General features: G+C 50.6%; 9 protein-coding genes across 9 annotated transcripts; 4 read left to right on the top strand and 5 right to left on the bottom strand.

Annotated features, from left to right (window-relative positions):
* Window position 1: 1 nt before the first annotated feature.
* On the bottom strand, window positions 2-709 carry CABS01_01158 (uncharacterized protein; the record flags this gene model as incomplete). The annotated part of the gene is made up of 1 exon (XM_060534538.1): window positions 2-709. One exon carries the CDS (start codon window positions 707-709, stop codon window positions 2-4), a length of 708 nt encoding a protein of 235 aa, XP_060401616.1.
* A 613-nt stretch (window positions 710-1,322) lies between these two features.
* On the bottom strand, window positions 1,323-3,056 carry CABS01_01157 (uncharacterized protein; the record flags this gene model as incomplete). Its single annotated transcript, XM_060534537.1, has 3 exons — window positions 1,323-1,998; window positions 2,288-2,983; window positions 3,037-3,056. The coding sequence occupies 3 exons, from the start codon at window positions 3,054-3,056 to the stop codon at window positions 1,323-1,325; spliced, it is 1,392 nt and encodes a 463-aa protein (XP_060401615.1).
* A 521-nt stretch (window positions 3,057-3,577) lies between these two features.
* Window positions 3,578-4,318, top strand: CABS01_01156 (uncharacterized protein; the record flags this gene model as incomplete). Its single annotated transcript, XM_060534536.1, has 1 exon — window positions 3,578-4,318. One exon carries the CDS (start codon window positions 3,578-3,580, stop codon window positions 4,316-4,318), a length of 741 nt encoding a protein of 246 aa, XP_060401614.1.
* Window positions 4,319-5,252: 934 nt separating this feature from the next.
* CABS01_01155 (uncharacterized protein) lies at window positions 5,253-5,600 on the top strand (the record flags this gene model as incomplete). Its single annotated transcript, XM_060534535.1, has 1 exon — window positions 5,253-5,600. The coding sequence occupies one exon, from the start codon at window positions 5,253-5,255 to the stop codon at window positions 5,598-5,600; it is 348 nt and encodes a 115-aa protein (XP_060401613.1).
* Window positions 5,601-5,728: 128 nt separating this feature from the next.
* Window positions 5,729-6,724, bottom strand: CABS01_01154 (uncharacterized protein; the record flags this gene model as incomplete). The annotated part of the gene is made up of 1 exon (XM_060534534.1): window positions 5,729-6,724. One exon carries the CDS (start codon window positions 6,722-6,724, stop codon window positions 5,729-5,731), a length of 996 nt encoding a protein of 331 aa, XP_060401612.1.
* A 542-nt stretch (window positions 6,725-7,266) lies between these two features.
* Window positions 7,267-8,288, top strand: CABS01_01153 (uncharacterized protein; the record flags this gene model as incomplete). The annotated part of the gene is made up of 4 exons (XM_060534533.1): window positions 7,267-7,492; window positions 7,558-7,689; window positions 7,739-7,881; window positions 7,959-8,288. The coding sequence occupies 4 exons, from the start codon at window positions 7,267-7,269 to the stop codon at window positions 8,286-8,288; spliced, it is 831 nt and encodes a 276-aa protein (XP_060401611.1).
* A 525-nt stretch (window positions 8,289-8,813) lies between these two features.
* On the bottom strand, window positions 8,814-10,185 carry CABS01_01152 (succinate semialdehyde dehydrogenase; the record flags this gene model as incomplete). The annotated part of the gene is made up of 2 exons (XM_060534532.1): window positions 8,814-9,232; window positions 9,285-10,185. The coding sequence occupies 2 exons, from the start codon at window positions 10,183-10,185 to the stop codon at window positions 8,814-8,816; spliced, it is 1,320 nt and encodes a 439-aa protein (XP_060401610.1).
* Window positions 10,186-13,823: 3,638 nt separating this feature from the next.
* CABS01_01151 (uncharacterized protein) lies at window positions 13,824-14,580 on the bottom strand (the record flags this gene model as incomplete). Its single annotated transcript, XM_060534531.1, has 2 exons — window positions 13,824-14,095; window positions 14,151-14,580. The coding sequence occupies 2 exons, from the start codon at window positions 14,578-14,580 to the stop codon at window positions 13,824-13,826; spliced, it is 702 nt and encodes a 233-aa protein (XP_060401609.1).
* Window positions 14,581-17,047: 2,467 nt separating this feature from the next.
* Window positions 17,048-18,598, top strand: CABS01_01150 (uncharacterized protein; the record flags this gene model as incomplete). Its single annotated transcript, XM_060534530.1, has 1 exon — window positions 17,048-18,598. One exon carries the CDS (start codon window positions 17,048-17,050, stop codon window positions 18,596-18,598), a length of 1,551 nt encoding a protein of 516 aa, XP_060401608.1.
* Between the last annotated feature and the right edge of the window lie 51 nt (window positions 18,599-18,649).

The following is an 18,649-nucleotide window of genomic DNA, read 5'->3' as shown; positions in this document are numbered from 1 at the left end:
TTCACACGACACGTTCTCTATCCAGCACTCGCAGCCCGTCCCCTTCACACTCATGGTAGCCTACTTCCAAGTGGATATTCACCGTTCCCCAGTCGTGCGCAAACGGATCCGCCAGCCATGCCTGGCAATGCACGCTGTGGTGCGCGTCCCGATCCCGGTTGGTGATGCCGCCCGTGGCCCGGAAGAAGCGCCGCAGATAAAACGCGCAGTGCCAGTAATGCTGGCCCCAGGTAGAGTACAGGCCGTCGCCCTCCCCAAGAAGGACCTGATCCAGCGAGACCTCTTCGAGAGACGAAATTTTCGCTGCTTCTGTTATCTCGCTACTGTTGTTGCGATAGTATTTCCAGTCCTCCTTGTCATGTAGCTTGATGAAGTCGTCGTGTAAGTCGACGTCGAAGCAGTTGTGCGGCACCCAGCTGTATGACCAGAGCTGGAAATGGCAGCCCCTGGCCCGGGCTTCGTCTGGGCTCACGCCGCAGCTCGTAATAACAGGAGCAGCTGGTGCAATGGCATTCGTGACCGCTGATGTCCGATTGATGATCAGAGGCACCGCCCACAGGATAGATGAGGCGATCACGCCAATGAGGAAAGGACCGAGGAACCTTTTCACGGATTCGAGCCTTGTGTGTTTCCCTTCCTTGCCAGTGTACGGTGATTCAGCGAGGAAAGGCTCGTCCTCGTCATATTCGGCTTGAGGAACCGTCGTCATACTGGAGTTGCGTCTTGTAAGGTGTCAGTTCAATCGGGAAGCATACTAGGTAATCGAATGCAGAACTCACGAGAAACTGAGTGAATTGGTTCTCTTCAGTTGTTAGGTTCCTACTCTATGAGATCTAGTACACGATGGTGGCAATGCAACGACCGCTGCAAAAAACGACTCTTACACTCTGTTCTGTCCCCTCCTCCTCTTCTTTTCCTCCTACTCATCCCCCTCATCCTCGCACAAGACTTGATCCAACCCGCGTCTTCGATACTTTCTCACTATTTCCGTCTATAACGATAACACGATAACAGAAGTCCCTCAGTGCGACAGCGGTGATTTGCCTCTCGAGCTAATGCATGCAGTCAATGCTTGATTGCACCAACATGGTGGGTCGGAGTTCCGTCTTCAAGGTTGTTGTCTTTGTAATCACCACAGATACATCAACCCAATCAGATGATAGCAGATAACCTACTCTGCTGAAGAGAAACACTTATCAAGCATCTTTGTTGCCGAGTTTACCGATGCGAGGTGATGAATCTTGCAAAAGTTCTGTATCGTGCAGTTGTATTAGACTTTCCCTCGAAACTACCAACCGTTTCTAGCCTCCGAGAGACAAGCATCAGCATCCTCCAAACACAACGTTTCCGCTCGTATCCATCTCGTCAATCCCCTCAGCCTGCAGCGCCCTCCACAGCAGAAGCATGATACAGTGCTTGGAGTGATCAAAGTCCGCCGTCAGCTTATCCACCCTGCCACCATCGGCAAATGCGCGCGCCTTTCGAACCAGCATCCACGCGCAGTGCGTCAAGTGTTCCCGCTCCGTGCCCCACCATTTCTCGCTCCTCCCGAGAGATGCGAGGTCTTCCATGCTGAGCTCCTCTTCTCCGGCCTGGTCCCGCCAGTATCGCCAACGAGATTGGTTGTGGGTTGCGCCCGCTGCCGCTTCGAATTCGGCTAGGCCGTAGCGGGGGCAGGCGGTGGGCAGCCAGGCTTTGGCGAGAGCGTCAAAGGCGCATCCTGCTTGCTGGGCTTCGGCGACGCTGCTGCCGCAGCTCAGTTTCTGCTTTGGTACTGTTGACTGTAGAAGACGTAGATGCAGGGATAGTAGAATCAGTAGTAGAGTTCCGAGGATAGTGACTGTTGCGAGTAGCGAGACGAATACAAGCCGGCTTGGCTGTCTGGTGGTGGAGCCTTTGGCAGTCGCAGATGGGTTGGTTGCGGTCTCATCGTTGAGCGGCCGATACTTGCAAGTAGGCGACGGAAGTTTCAATGCTTGGGGAGCCATGTAGTTGAGACTTGAACAATGTTGCAGTTTGTGGTATCATGGTATGCGGGTAGTATGTGGATTTGTCCTATTGATATAGAAGCGGGCAAAGTGGGCAGTGCCAACCCAATGGCAGGACAAGAAACATGCGCGTCCTACCAGTAATTCTTTCAAAACACATCTGGATCTGATCGACTTGAATCTATCTATGAAAAGATTCTAGAAAAGTGCCTGAACTCAAGAGACTTGAACAATATGTCACATACTCCATGGCGAATGCGCGCGAGGCATTGAAATTGAAGGGAACTCTCGCTTCTTACTCCATATCAGTGTTCAACGCCACCCCAGCCACAGTGCCATAACCCGGATCCAAGAAGATCTTGCCGCAATGCTTTATATGCTTCTCGTTGTCTGACCGCGGCTCGACAATCTTGCCATTGAAGCGCGCCCTGTACTCCTTTCTCCAGTAGAAGATACAATGCAGGACATGCCAATGACCAGACATATGAAACCGCATTTCCTCTTGGTTATCTGCCATCTTCGCAATCTCTTCGACGCTGATTTCTTGCGTATGCGCGGTATCAGCCCAGTACGTCCACTGCCCATCGGGGCCGGGCCCGGAGCGCTCAAACTCGGCCGTCAGCTCGTCATCCCGACAGTGCTCGGGAAGCCAAGCGGCGGCCAGAGAGTCGTATTTGCAGCCCAAAGTGACTGCTTCTGCGGTGGAATTTCCGCAATCGCAAGACGTGACTGCGGGTGCCGCGTGCAAGTTGTCCGGTGTTGCGGTTCCCTCCGACTGGAAGTGAGAGTGGATGTTTGTTGGAGACTGGAGGAGGCTAACAAAGCCCGAGATTGCGAATGCAACCAAAATCAAGTCCTTCATGGTTGAGATTGACGGCCTGAATAGCTGGCGATATCGTGAAGTTTTGTGGCTTCGAAACCCCGTAGTCGAAGAGACTGAGTCGTCGTCACAGTTTTCGGCCATGAGAGACTGCTCTTCGTCGTGTGTACTATGCCTGAATGATAGTGTTAGCCCTTGATTCTCTTGAAAGAAGCATCCTAGACTCACCATTTTTCTTTGGGCGCCATTTTCAGCGTGGTCAGTGTCAATGTCAAAGCCAATGCTGGAAGACTTCCGGTTGAGGGAGATGTTGATGTGAGGGATCGCGACCTGGGAGGATCTGTCTATGCCCTGGAGGAGGGGGAATGGTCTACGTCTGTCTCATACATGCTGATGGCTTTCGGGTCTAGCATGATTGCTTACTAGGTTAGTCCAAATACCCCTCCGTGATCTGCACGGTGACTTGGCAAACATGCCAGGGTCGGTCGTGGGCCCGGATTAAGGATCATGGATGCTATGCGGACTGTCACCTAGCTGAGTGGACCGAGATGCATGAAGCCGATAACACAGTAGTATGGAATTGGAAGGATTTTCAAGCGCCGTGGGATCCGAATGATATGCCCAGGAATAGAAAGATGGCGCGAAACATGAAGTTCCCATGCCGAGGCCGCGGTTCTAAGCCATCAACGATTCTTCTTCTGGGGGCCTCTTCGGTTCGCTCCTCGAATAGAGTCTTCCGTTCCAACCATCTATCTTCTTTCCAAACTCAATGGCACCGAAACACAGTTACAGCCAAGTTTCTCAGACATCTGATGTCAAATCCTCCATCGAGGAGGAGCTCGACGAGAGCGACAATGGCCCCGAGTCTGGACGCAAATCGAGGTTCCCCTCCTCCATATTCTTCACGATCTTGCTGAACGGATTGAGTCTCGTCTTTGGCATCGGAATTGGTGCTTCGATCGTTGCAATCATCACGCATAGGCCAGCACCGCAACAACCCAACAATGCCAAACCAGTCGCCGGAACCGTCGCCATGATTGACGGCATCGAGGCGCCAGGCACGCAGTGCGGCGATACTTGGCAAGAAGCTAAAGCTCTCGGCTGCCACTTTGATGTCATGGCATCGCGATGGTACGCTCCCGAATGCTTCGACCAGACGGCCCTCGAAGGCATGCTCGACGAGCAGCCGTACGTCAACTTCACCTGGTACGAGGACAAGGAGCATACAAGAGTCTACCCCTCCGAGCTCGTCTTGCGGGGCGAGTTTGATAAGGTGTATCCCAGCGGAGACTATCACATCTATCACTGTCTCTACTTGTGGCGGAGACTTCATCACGCCGTGATCAAGAATAAGCCTGTCGATGAGGATTTGCTCGAGTACGGCCACACGCTGCACTGCACTCGCATGATTATGCAGTGGATGGATCCAAGCATACCCAGGACAACAATTTCCTCTGCCACAAGCGGGACGCCGTTTTGCAGGAGTAGCCGGTTGGGTCTGATGGTTTAGTGAGAGGGTTGAATAGTTAGTGCAGGGGAAAGGATTGTTGATTCGTTGGTGGACTTGGCACTGCTTGGGACCCTCACCTAAGAAGCTTAATCCAAAATATTACCGTTTTCAGTTGTGCCCCTCTTGAATTGCGCCTTCCATTGGTTGCCGACTCTCTCCATTTCTTCAGCAATAACACCGCACAGACCAGGTGAACTCAACTGAAATCGACGATTGCTTCGAGATTCTGGCTGGCATCTTCAAGTTTGACTGAAACCAGATAACCAGAATTAGCGCTCTTTCATTCAGATAGGTCCTTCTCGGTGACTCTTGAGTCGGGTATCCGGCAGCTTCTTGAGATCGCCAGTGGCAGAACAGCACATCAGATGGTGGCCAACATGACGTGACTGACCAAAGTCCCAAACGGTGAGCGGCTTTGGGTGTGAGCTGCACGTATCATTGTCCCACTCGAGGGAAATATGACCAGATGGGCACTAGTGTTGACTCTTCATATTCATTCAAAGTTCAGAGTTGATAGGCGAATATACTTAATCCCACATGCGGAACGGTGGGTGCCAATATGCATGATCCTGAGCGACATATTCCAGGAAGTAGCTAACCCTGACTGGTGATTGCTATACGAGCGACAATTTGTCAGTTCGGGGTCGCCTCATACTCCGCTGTATGTCTAATTGTCAAGCTATTCTCGGATGAGTACAGGGTAGCATTCACTCGCAGTCCCAAAACAAGGTCCATATGGACAATATGTGGCCCGACCGTCCGAACACTTCTTATGGTATTATATACGCATGTCCCAGTTCTTCAGTCCAATAGATCATACGATACTGTCAAGACATCTTTCTTAGCCACAACCTTTAATCTACCAAATCAAAAGATCAGCACTACTACTACAACAACTACTTCACATACTTTACCGCCAGACAATTCCTACACCATGAAGCTAACGTTCGCCCTCACCGCCCTCCTTGCCACAACCGCCATGGCCGGAGTGGCAAAGATACGCCACGAGGACGAGACTCTTGAAGACAGCTACAAACGCCGCTCCGTCAAAGCTGGAATCGTCCCTGTCAAAGAAGAGGACATCATCTCTCTTGGCGACAGGGCAGTCAAGGCTGGAATTGTTCCTGTCAAGGAAGAAGACATCATTTCTCTGGGAGACCGCTCAGTCAAGGCGGGCATCGTGCCAGTCAAGGAAGAGGACATCATTTCTCTGGGAGACCGCGCTGTCAAAGCTGGCATTGTTCCGGTGAAGGAGGAGGACATCATCTCACTCGGAGATTAGGCAGTCTTAGTCAATGGCAGAGACTACTCGAGATTATGGAGGGCAATGGAGATCTGTTGATGTTCTATCGATCTTCAATCAAGTAGCATGCGTTACAATGACATGGCTTCTGCTCAATACATGACAGCTCAAGGAAACAAGAACCTTCCACCTCCAGTCTTTCCTACAGCACCGTGATCTCTCAGGATTCTCATCGCTTCCTCGTGACCTCCAACCGCAGCGCTCTGCAGCGGAGTCTGCCCTCTTCGTCCCTTGAAGCTACAGGCATTCACATCAGCACCGGCCGCCAACAAGCGCTCTATCACATCCACTCGACCTGTCTCAGCTGCCGCATGCAACGCCATTGCATCCCCGTAGATTCCTCCCACGGCGTGGACATCAGCGCCTTCCCGAAGAAGAAGGTCGGCGACCTCGAGATGACCTCGCAGACATGCGCCCTGAAGAGCCGTGTAGCCCTTGTACTTTGCCGAGGCCGCGTTGATATCAGCCCCGTGTTGGAGAAGAAGCTTCACTATCGCCAAGTAGCCGCCGCCCGCTGCGGCTTGCAGTGCCGTATACCCCGCCGTTGGTGAAGGCGGGGCGTTCACGTTGGCACCCATTCGCAGCAGTCGACTGACGAGATGCTCGTGTCCTCGTTCTGCTGCTGCCTGGAGTGCCGTTCTTCCGTTATACCGCGTCACGACAACCGACGACGACGATGGTGTTGTTGGTGACCTGTACCCCGAAGGATGCGGCACAGGCTTCAATGACACCTCGTCGACTCTGGCCCCCGCGCTGAGCAGGATATCAACGACCTTTTCGTTGCCGTGCCCGCAGGCTATCTGCAAGGCGTTCCTTTGGAAGTTGTTGCCCCCGCAAAAGTGGATATCGGCGCCGGCGTCGACAAGCATCTGCACGGCCTGTTCGTGGCCGTGCATGCATGCAGCCTGGACGGCTGTCTGTCCGTAGTACCCGTGCGGGGGCTCGTTGACGGCCGCCGGGTCGGCGGCAAGGATGGCGCGGATTTGGTCTAGGTCTCCGCTTCTGGCGGCGAGCTGTAGCGGCGTCCAGCAGTACTCCTCTCCATCATCAGTCTGCAGAGTCGGGTCCCACGCCGCGTCTAGAGGCGGCAGGGATTTGTGCATGACTGTTGGCCTCTGAGTAAGGCGAGCCAAGGCTCAGGAGGGCAGGTGGTATTCGTGGGATCGAGAGGATCAGGAGGGGTCCATCCAGCTTCGTGAGCTCTTAGGAAACGGAACTTCAGCTGTGATACTGATAAGATGGCAACAGTTCAGGCAAAAGTAAGCCCGTCAAATTTATGCTTGAAATTGCATGTTGCTTAGTGATGTGTTGTTGGCGACTGGAACGGCTGCATGTTGGTTGGCCAAGACGGGCGTTCGATCCTCTTACATGCGCTAGCTTACCGGATCCTGTTGCCTATCGATCGGGATTCGGCACACGTCTATCCTCAAGATGCGGGGATCAAAAGCGACATGGGTCCGGAGGGAGGTGAACGTTTAGATGAATATCACTATCTCTAGATGCCATCTCTGTATCGAGGACAATGAGCGACAGTCTTACAGAGACTACTTCGCAACTCTCACCGTGATCATCTTGCACAACGCAAGCTGCTGTTCTCCGTTCATCCCTTGACCCAATTTCCTCGCCTCATTCCAATTACGCAGCTATGCCTGGAAAGTGGGAGAAGCCTTTTCGCGATGAATCAGACTTGTCGTCTGAGGATCTCAGTCTAACCGATGAGACTCTCAGAGTACGACGAGCAGGACCTAGACGCCAAGTCTGGAGGTTATTGGGAGAAGCCGCTCTCGCAGTTGGAATCATCATACTAGGCGGAATCGTCATTCATGATAGAGTTCTTCCAAGGACTGGATTATTGCCCTACGGGCCAGTGCGTATGTAACCCCCCGGCTTGCCTCTTTTCATGAAAATCGCTAACAATCACTGCCATTACCATTAGTTCCCCAGAAAGTTGTCACTTTCGGCAACACGGCTGGCTTTGGGCCGGATCTCGTATATGCGGACCGGCAGATGCTTCTGAACGCTACAAGAATGCAAGAAGTACATGAGAACTGGCAGCAATTATATCCAAGTAAGTCATCTAGTTTACCCATGGGATATCGCTGACCTCCGCGTCACAGTCAGTCGAGGCTACTTTGTGGCAGACGAAAATAGTGCAGAATACAAAGTCCAGTTTCCACCAGCAGACATCAGCGGCGTGTTATCCCCAGATGACAAGCGCAGCGGCTGGGTTCTCTCTGTATTTCATCAGATTCACTGCCTGGTAAGCATCTGAGAGCCACAATTCAGTGCTATGTTCCTCGCTGCCTAGGACAAAAAAGAGCTGACACCAACCCATAGTCAATCATAACAACAAGGCTCGGCATCTCCCGAAAAGAATTCGCAGACTGGGACCCCTTCAAGTTAGGGCACACAGCGCACTGCATCGAGTACCTGCGACAGAGCATCCTATGCTCAGGAGATACAAGTCTTGAAGGCGAGTCAGGATCATGGTCGGAGAGTATCGGCTGGGGTCAGAACCACGTATGTAGAGACTACGACGCGCTTATGCGGCTGGCGAACGAGAAGGCAGCCTGGGACCTCAGTCACGAGCGCGAGCCGGACCACTCCAAGCTCTTTGATTCTACCATGGAAGACTGCGATTCAGAGAATGGGGAGTACTGTCATTGACAGGTTCAATCACGATACCATCATGTAGGAAGGAATGGGGATCTTTTGCCTTGCCTACATATCCATGAGTATGAACATAGATCACATCGCCAAGGTAGTGGTATCAGCATGTGAGATTGCTATCTGCCGGTGAATATTGTGTGTCTCACTGAGCCTGGTCTAGTTAATGGCACCTGTCTACATCAATACAGTCTATGGCCAGCTACCCTTGAGCTTAAATGCAGGTCAAGCTCATTAGATGTTACCACTTTGAGTCGTACAGCCAGCCGATCAAGTATTCTAGGGGGTCCAAAGATCCGTCAATACCCCCGAGTATCTTGATCGATCCAAATAGTATTACGGGCTGATACTTTTTGCCCAGGTCCTTATTATGTAAGTGTAATGAAGCTACAAGTACGTTGTAGTACTTTGTGAGATAGTGCCGAAAGTGTCGTTGATGTCCCAGCTAGTCGTTTCCTCGGGTGATATTGAACCCTTTCAGCAGCATTCCATGAAGCTATTGAGAGAAAGGAGCATTCATGCTACCTAAGAGATACCGACTAAAATGGACTTCACCGCCATATACTCGCTAAGCCCAACCGCACCACCTTCTCGCCCATACCCGCTTTCTTTCACACCTCCAAAGGGACTTTCGCAGGCACTCAGGCTGCCAACGTTGATACCGACCATGCCGGTATTCAGCGCTTCTGCGACACGCCAACTGCGAGAGATACTCTCGGCCATAACAAAGCTTCCGAGGCCAACATTTGAGTTGTTCGCCAGTGTAATCGCTTCTCTTTCGTCCTCAAACTGATACAGTCCTAGCACGGGAGCGAACACTTCCTCCCGAGTCGTGATCATATCCTGCTTCATGTTGGTGATCAATGTAGGTTGCATAAAATAACCACCCAGCTCAGATAGCAAAGAACCTCCTAGAATAACTTCGCCACCGAGACGTTGTGCATCTGTCACATGGTCAATACATGGCGATACGGTCAGAAACAAAATGGCACAGACCTTCTATGTGCGACAAGGCCTTCCGAAGCCCACCTTCATGCGTTAATGGCCCAACATTGACGTCTGCTTGAATGCCGGGGCCGACTTTGAGTTGTTGCATCCTCTCTTTCATCTTCAGAGCGAACTTATCATAGATGCCCTTCTCAACAAATACCCGGTTGGCTGCCACACAGGTCTGTCCGGAATCGCGAAATTTTGCGACCGTCAGAATCTCTGCCGCGCGATCAAGGTCTGCGTCATCGAATACGATGAACGGGCTATTGCCGCCAAGTTCGGGAGAGAGCTTTTTTAGCGTTTGGCCACATTGCTCAGCAAGTAGCTTCCCAACGCGGGTGCTCCCTGTGAAACTGATCTTCTGGACCTTTTGGCTTTTGCAAAATGCTTCCCCGACCTCAGCAACCTTGTCCAAAGTCAGGACCACATTGATGGAGCCCGGGGGAAATCCAGCATCCTGGGCCAATATGGCTTGGGCAATACAGCTCAGTGGTGTCTCGTCTGCAGGTTTCCAGACAGTCGTATATCCGGCAGCTAGAGCCGCCCAAGCTTTACGAGTAATCATGGCTATGGGAAAGTTCCACGGTGTAAGCAGGGCAGCGACACCTAGGGGCTGCTGGATGGTCAGGATGCCTTGTCCGGTATTGGCGGCGGGGATAACTTGGCCGTATGTCCGCTCTGCCTCGCCGGCAAACCACTCGAGAAATGAAGCCCCGTACACCACCTCCGCTCTAGCCTCAGCAAGAGTCTTGCCGTTTTCCAGCGTCAAGATCAGGGTTAAGTCATCAATGTGCTTGAGGCATAATTGATGCCACTTCCGCAGCCACCGTGCTCCCTCTCTTGCGGGAGTCTGCTTGAAAGATCCGAATACTAGCTGGCCGTAACAGCTTAGCCGGAAATATTGCATAACTTGCGTTAAGCCCGCTTGAAACTGGGAGCAGCATTCGCCAGCTCGCGTAGATCGGCTATATGCGTTGTCATCCCTGACACGGAAAAGGTTCGTCTAAGGTCGGCCGTGCACGACACCTTGGGCATGGTACGGATACGGATGGGGCTGCCAGAAGCCAAGGCAAGTACAATCTCCGACTGTTTTCTTTAAAGAAGGCACGGCAAGGCGCCCAACTGCCACCCGCGCCTAGCGGTCCCCTATATGTCTGTTGACTTTCCGCCGTGCCAACCAAGCAGCCAGTCGACGACCCATTGCTGACCTTTCGTTGACGACGTCCGGCGGGCGGGGCCGCGTCCCCGTGCACCGCTCAGCCTTCAGCTTTCGGCCTCCCTGCCCAGAGAAGACACAGCCATGAAATGAAAAGAGAGAAATAAGAGAAAGTTTGAAAATTTCATACAAGTCTAAACCTTGGTGCCTTCATTGATAAGTCTGGTATTAGTACTATTAGTATATTTGTGATTTGTTTAGTTTCTGTCTTTGCTGATCGCTCGGGCGGTTCTCGGCACTCTTTACACGGTAATAATACACAGTACCAGTGGATACACTCACTGTCTAGATAGAGTATACATATGCTAAATTACTTTGGACAAAATCAGTTCGGGAAATTCACGACTAAGTTGAGAGTCTCTTTATTTTCACTTTCTTGTATGATTGTTCAGGACGATTTTATTAGACGAAGGTTTCTTTGCAGAGTAACCACAGCTACACACCGATCATCTAAGCATCGTCTGACCCATGGCAGCAGTGACAATGTTTATATTCGCCTGGCTCAGATCGCCTCCTGCCGCATTGAAAGCTGCTTGAACTAGTTCCGCAACAGTATCACCATTAGGCTGTGCTTCGGGGAGCTTAAACCAGTCTATCTGCGAGTTGGGTATAGATAAGTTGAAACCCAGAGCGAGGAGTCGACTGCGCTTTTAATAATAAGCTAGATAGGAGGCGTGGACGATGACATACCTTCTTACAGCATCATCAGGCTGGCCGCCGATCGAATCCTCACTTTGTATGGTGCCGGCTATCGTCAGGGGTAAGGGGCAGTAATTCTTCCAGGAATTGACTCGATCAATGGCTGTCCCTGTAGTGGCGCCGAAGCGAAGAAACACGACCTGGTTGCCCCCAACAGTACAGGGATCTGTTATTGTCCAATATACGGTTTTAACCATTGTAGCGTGATAGAAATGCTGGTTTCTCTGAGACTATCCCACTTTATGGGAGAAATGTACTGCGGACGATTTGTACTTGCTCGCAGGATAATTGCGGTCAGACCAAGGATGACCAGGAGAAAAAAATGTGAAGAGACAATATGCCATGGAGAGTGTCTGTCTAGTCTGTATTTATAGATCTCTTGGATCATGTGATCTATGTTAGGAATCAAGAGCACATGAACAAGATTGAACCGTTTCCGATTTCGGACAAGAATAAGAAGCGACGCGTGGCGAAACTTCGATAGAGCGTTTCGTTCGTAATGGACGCAAACAGCAAGCCACACGAGTTTTGCTCAAATGGCCATTGCAGAGATTCAATAAGCGAGCCAGTTCCTCTCAATCAGGTTTCGGGCTTGGTGTTGATCGACAAGGGAGCTCCTTACCAACAAATGCAGTCGATTGGCGCTTTCGAGGCGTCTCGCTCTGCTCAGCCTTTGATGGGCCGCCGCGGTCGAAAATGAAGCTAGTGCGGGGATCAGTATAAACAACATCGTAATGCGCCAGGCGGTGAGTATGCCGTCGACCTAGTCAATCGCTAGCTGTTGCAGGCTCTCGCCTTGAAGACATATATCGGCGAGGAATCTGCGTTGACAAGATATGGTTAACAATATATATTATGACTAGTCATCATAAAAATATCATCTGATTTCTTGTTTGACAACAACGGTCTAGTAATATAATACTTAAAACCCGGAGTCTGAGTTTGTAGATAGAGTATCCTGCACTTACTATGTTTGAAAATAAGATATGTATATATACATGTATAGTTATTTACTTTATCAATACTTTTAGGGCCAGCTAGCCGTATTAAGGTATGTTAGCAGAAGTTGAGGCTGCGGGACTCAGGTAAACAGTGTCGTAGTCATGGATAGCTTCCCCGAAGCTATGTCTGTAGGTAGTACGTTCTCCAAATCTAAAGTACCTGCTTGAACCAGAAAACGCCGTAGACAAAGGTACGATTTCGGGCTGCCTGACCCTCTCGATAATGTCCGACCGGCTCGTATTGCCACCCAATCAAGTGATCGTGATGAGATCTACATCCGCCAGCAACACTGGGACGTATCGGACAGTCTACACCTTATAGATAGTATCACAGACGCCACCGACTCCACTAGCTCCGAAGTGGTAGAAGAGGTAGATAACTCCGTGCGCATCAATTGCCGGCTACAGGCAACAACTGCGAGACTCCGGGAGGTGCTCTTGCGGCATAGCGCCGATGAGGAGATGGACAAGATATTTCGATAAATTGAAAACCATCGTAAGGCCTGACTTGAAAAAATAGCCCCCTGGATCTAGTACTGGAAGGCACTTACTAACGTCTTGCAGCTGTCGGCTGACGCGAGCTGATCCATTTCAGCGCTCTGATGATCGATTGTAGTTGAGAATGTGTTGCTGGGCTGCCGGATCTAGCCTTGCTGCCGGGGTGAGACACGGGCGACGGTAAATCATACCAACCAGCTTGGGTCTGACCGGCGGAATATCCACGTGCGGATGATGGACTGGATTCCCTTGGGCCCCGAGACATGTCGCTCTTAGTCCCCCCCACCAAAGAGGCCAGCCAGAAGATGCCCTTAGTGCCCATAGTGCAATGTCACCAGTTGAGGGCCAGTAGGGAAGTAACGAGGGCTCGTAGTTCCTCTGAACGCGGTTTTTAGAAGGATCTCAAGAGGCCTGCAGAGGCCCTCGACTAAATCACAGGCTGGCATTTTCGCCGCTAGTCCCATGCGGCAAATCCCCTTATTTCGACGGCGCTTGGTGTACTAAGCCAGGCAAGATGCTTTCCCGACTGCCGGAAGCATAGCTTGGTTCACTTGTTTATCCCATCGACTGCTAGATGGCGTCGCTGAAAGCATCTCCAACTTTGCTCTAACTTTGCCCTTATTCGTTTTTTTGTTTTTTTGTTGATTAGTGGTTATAAAGAAAATAGTAATGGATCAACAGATGATTTGCTGCTTCCCCACATAACAACACGCACTTCTGTAGTGATGCCACCTAGCAGTCGATGGGATATGCCAAAGGCTGCCAGCAGCCACTTAGTGACTGCCCAGCCTCTGCTCTCACTATTCACTTCGGATGTTCAAATCACAGCGCTCACAAAATCATTCGAATTGACAATCACTCCAGGCAAGCGACTTCATGGGGGTACGCCATATAATCAGAAAGCGTATATATTACTGATACTAATTTCACACTTTGATCTGCGTTGATCTGCGTTGACCTGCCGGCCTCAATTACTGTAATATTTCCCGCAGACTCAGCCACAATTTCAGCCGATTGATCATATAATATCGCATGTTAGAGGCGTAAACTTGCTCATGCCGAAGACATGAAACTGTAATGAGCTGAGAGAAAGCTACGGAAACGCCGCGATAGACTTTCCAATTGAGACATTCAATGGTCACTAGGAACCAGATGTCCGTTTGGAGTGTGGACAACGTTCTTCGTGCCATTCCCATCAACGCTGGTGAAGTCCAGCTTCAGAACATCATTATTGAGGCTCTGACGATCGATAATATTTCCAGGGGTGTATTTACCCTCCGTCAGGTAGTACACGACCTTTGGCTGGATCTGATAGGTCTGGTTCGGCTCGGGAACGAAGACTGCCGAAGGTCCGGTGAAGTTGCCCCCAGAGTCAGCGCCGCCGAGACCGATAATCCAGTTATCTGGACAGTATATTAGGGGCTTGAGCAATCTTGTGGACGCAATTAATCTACTTACTACTCTTAGCGGTGGAGACATCGAATCGATCGTCTGTCTTGAACGCAAAAGCTCCGGTTTTGCCAGCGTTGGGAGGCTGATCAGGATCGAACTCAGGGATTTGGTTCACACTGATCATTAACTGAGTGTCGCCATCAACGGTTTTACCGCTAATATTGTCCATGTGACCCAGTGTAACAGGTCGCTTATCACTGACACTGACAGTGACACCGGACGCCGGGGTGCCATGCGAGTTCCCGAGAACGGCGTAGAATTGCTTGTAGACAGTGAAGACCGTCGGTTGACCTCGGCCCGCAGTGGCACTTGCAAAAACGTTGGACCAGAGCTTGGGCTGAACATTAGCGGTAACCTGTGGGACCTCGGTAAACAAGGTGTAATTGGCAACGCTGCCACTCTGGTTGTTGATATTGATGGTATATGTGTTGACCATTTTGACGGTGTGGCGGAGTTTGGCGAGGTGCGCTAGCTAGTTTGGTGCTGGGAAGAGATTTATCAAGTGGAAGAAGCTGATGGAAGATGATGAGGTGGTTAGTGTGAGGATGTCGAACACCATCGTCAAGGTGATCGAGAACCGGGCTTTTATACTCATTGAAAGATACGGTAAGAATGAAATCCACTCTGGAATGTAGTAGCCTTCCGAAGTGTGTTACCAAGTGACGAAGTCGTAAACTCATGACAAATACAGACAAAAACATTATTTTGAGCTCCTCGAGTGATGGGATTCAAACTCCATCTCAGCTCTTAGGAGACATTCAACTACCTGTCGCGGGTATGGACGAGTGCGTGGCGAGCTGAAGTCTTTCTTGGCGCTCGCGATGATTGACAATTATGTAGAGTATGGTTTCAGTTGAGCCAGCCACATCACACCATAAGGTTTAGCCGTCTTCAGTCAAGCACACGTCGTTAATCGTCGTGGTCGGATGACTTTTCTCACAAACAATGCTGGCGTTCGCGGTGACTGACGATCATGTAGAGCATGGTTCCATTTAGCCAGCCACTTCACACCATTACTTTCGCCGTTTTCAGTCAAGCATACGTCTTGAATCGCTATGGCCGGCTGTTTCTCTTTCGCAAATAGATGACTCTTACTAGATCAATCCCATATAAGACGAAAACCCCGAAGAATTTGAATGCCTGGAACCGTAGCATCCCCCTCATGGTTTACTGTATGCACCCTCATGTGCATCCACTGTCTTAATGGACCCCAGTACTACCCTCACACCTCTCTCATCGATGCATATGGCTGCAATCGAGGTAGACTCGGCAGCGTATTACACCATCCACATTATTAACAGATCAGGAACCAAATCTACATATGTTCTCTTTCAAGACAGCTTCGATGTCACCCCAAGCCCTCCTGGACCTATTACCTCGGTCATCCTGGGTAGCTATACTGTTGCCCCAGGTGCCACTTTATCCTTGAATATCCCTAACCTACTTGTCGAAGCTGTATGTGGCAATATGGCAGCGGTATCCCGGAATCCTGGTTTCGCATCCCAGGTACTTGCGCAGCCCGTACCAATCACGCCACACGACCTGGCAGCCGGCGGACTCGTTGTGAAAGCAGACTTTGACGACGGATATCCTCATTTCAGCACTGAAAAGCCCTCTCAGGAAGCAAAAGATGCGGCTAAGCCCACTATGTTTGTGTTTCAAACAGCATCAGACTTCAATGACGACCAAGCTGCGGAAGGTACGTCTGTTATATGCTGGCCCTCGAATTGAGAAGACGTTGAACTCATGAAATCCTACAGCCGGCTTCATTATTGGGACTACTATGCAACCGTTGTCGGATAGCATCGGCCCCAGCGTCATGTTTCGCCCCGCTCCAAATAAATCGTATGTTATAAAGCCAAGTTATCGCTTCTATGTGGCGGCTAGTGAAAGAAAGGCCGGAACGTTTGCTACGAAAGACATGAAGTCAGACTCGAATGCTACTTGCAAATTCGAGTTCTCATCGTCTTATCGAAGGGTAAAGATTGTTGAAAATGGTAATAAGAAACTGGAAATTCAGTAAAGCATACAATCCCTTAGCCAGTCATCGGCCGGGATGTGGAATAAGGCCCAATGAGTCTTTACCGAAAGAAAGGCCTAGGATAAATATGGTTGTTTAACCTTTTTGGTTGAAGTGTAACCTGATGCGTAAACGAACATGAACGTGAAATAGGGAATCTATTGATCCTGCAGTAGATGCATGTAAGCGATTGACGTTTTTCCCGTGTGAGACAATCCTGGCCAGAATGTGAGCGTGCTTGAGTGTGTAATGACTGTATGCGCTGAGTTTCCCCTCAGCGACGAGATCCACTAGTTTTGACGATTCCTTACCTACCTATGCAACGCCAAGCCGTGAATGAGCAGAATGCGGAAGCTAAATTAGGGTGCGGAGACCGTGACACTGTCTTACTTTCTTAAGTCTATCTCCTGAGTAACCGAGACATGGACATTCTATTTTCCATCAGACAGCCAGTGAGAGACAGGCTCGTTATCCTCAATTAATCAGTCAAAAGCCATAGAAAAGAGAGGTGATAGAGCCCTCGTGAGCCATTCAAAGGTCAAAAACATACTAAAGAAGTTGTCTTTTAGCGACTCAGATGGGACGATTGTGTTATTTAAATTTGAGACATCTCACATCTTCAAGTGACAATATGTATTTCCCCTTCCTCCTTTAACTTTCCAACCTTGACGTCCCTTTCGGCTAAGTTCAGGCATCCCCATACTGCACCCAACCTTTCCGTCAAGGTTCCCAAGAACCTCGTGAGAATGGTCGCCAAATCTATAAAGGCCTGCGTTCCTCGCCAAAACGAAGCGAATCGTGGCCAGCTCTTTCCAAAGCATCACTTACTTGAACTCTTCTCTTGAACAACACACAGTCTAGTACCACTGCGCAAACCTTCACCATGAAGACTGAAAGTCCGACTACGGCACGCTTAAGACATCGCAAGGATTGGCCTTCATGGCTGATACAGCTAAAATTCCAGGCCCATCAACACAACATCTGGGAATACATCGACCCCTCGGCACCACCCAACGCCTCGGATCCCGCACAGCGGATCTTCTACATCCCAAAGATTGATGAGCTGATTTCGTGGCGACAGGTTCAACTCAAAGAGCAGTATTCCCGAGAGTTACGAGCGGCCTATTCGGCAAGGGCGGGCGGGTCTCCTCAGCAGCCCCTGCCGCCTGCGCCAGCGGTAGTCACCCACGACGACGTCCGCGAGGAGTTTATAGCACGTCTTGTAGAGTACTATGAAGCTGTCGTCGAGCGCCACGATATCAGAAAGGAGTACCGAACCGTGTGGAACTGGGTCCATGCAACAGTTGACGCGAGCGTGCTGTCCGCCGCGCGGGCGACTGCTGCTGCGGAGGATGACTGTAGCTTGCGAGGTGTCATGCGGGCCCTGCAAGGCCGATTTGGTCCCGCGAGGGATAGGGAAGGAAGCTTTGTATGGCGATTATTCCTGGGTCGCCTTTTGGTACGGAGGACTCTCAAGAGGGTGAAGGCGCTTGCGAAGGATCCAGCTCGCCGGGTTCAACCGCAGACATACACGGTACCGAGTTTCTTGAAGCTTCCGAATGAGATGCTGTATCACATCATCAGCTTTCTTGAACTGCACGACCAGTTCATTTTGCGTCAAACCTGCAAAGACATGCAAATTCTCCTCCAGAAAGACTGGAGGCTGCTGTTCACTCGCCTTGCCGTCAGTCAAAAACTAGACTTTTTGGCTGGTTTGGCATTCACCTCGCCCAACCACTGGGTCTGCGGAGGCTGCCACCTGCTCCATCGCATTGATACGAACGACGTACCTTGGCATCTGCTGCGTACCTGCCCATATGACACAAACAGAGCATGTTTCTTATCCCGTTTCGACATTCGAGAGAGCCATGTTCAACTCGCACTCAAGCTCATGCGACCCGAAACAGCCGCCAACCAGGAGTATTTGAAGAAGATCATGTCACCGTTTACCTTCGAGTATGCCCCTTCTCCAGGTCAAAAGACCAAGACTTCTTTTCACGCCGCGCCAAAAGTTATAGCCGATAGGTTCATACTATATACTCAGCGGGCACTGAGTTATCAGCAGGGCCTTGGAGTTTGGCAAGTGTCAGAGAGAATCTGTCGGCACATCGGTGGATCTGAATCTTGGGGTGGTCCCCCAAAGGAACTTGGCAACGCCGTCAGACTGGCAGTCAATCAGCCGGGAATCGAAGTGAATGGCCATTGTTCACGCTGTCTAATAGACTATTCAATCATACTTGGTCCCGGGCCCGACAGACTCACCATCCGTGCTTGGTATGACTACGGTTCCTATAAGTCCCCCAATGACAAGTCTTGGACTGCACCCGTTTATGGTACCAGCAACACGTATTCGCCAGGTCCTAAGGTGTATCGTGACTCTGGCAGCATTCGGATGCTGTACGCAACGGGCACCACACTTGGCAACGTCAGGTGATTGAATTGACGACCTACAAACAGGACTCTCTCTTTATAGTCTAGATCGGAA

This window comes from Colletotrichum abscissum (assembly GCF_030869225.1).
Source record: "Colletotrichum abscissum strain IMI 504890 chromosome Unknown Scaffold_2.1, whole genome shotgun sequence".
Lineage (NCBI taxonomy): Eukaryota > Fungi > Ascomycota > Sordariomycetes > Glomerellales > Glomerellaceae > Colletotrichum > Colletotrichum abscissum.
The sequence above is the reverse complement of the archived record's forward strand: the minus strand, read 5'-3'. Positions and strand labels throughout refer to the sequence as shown.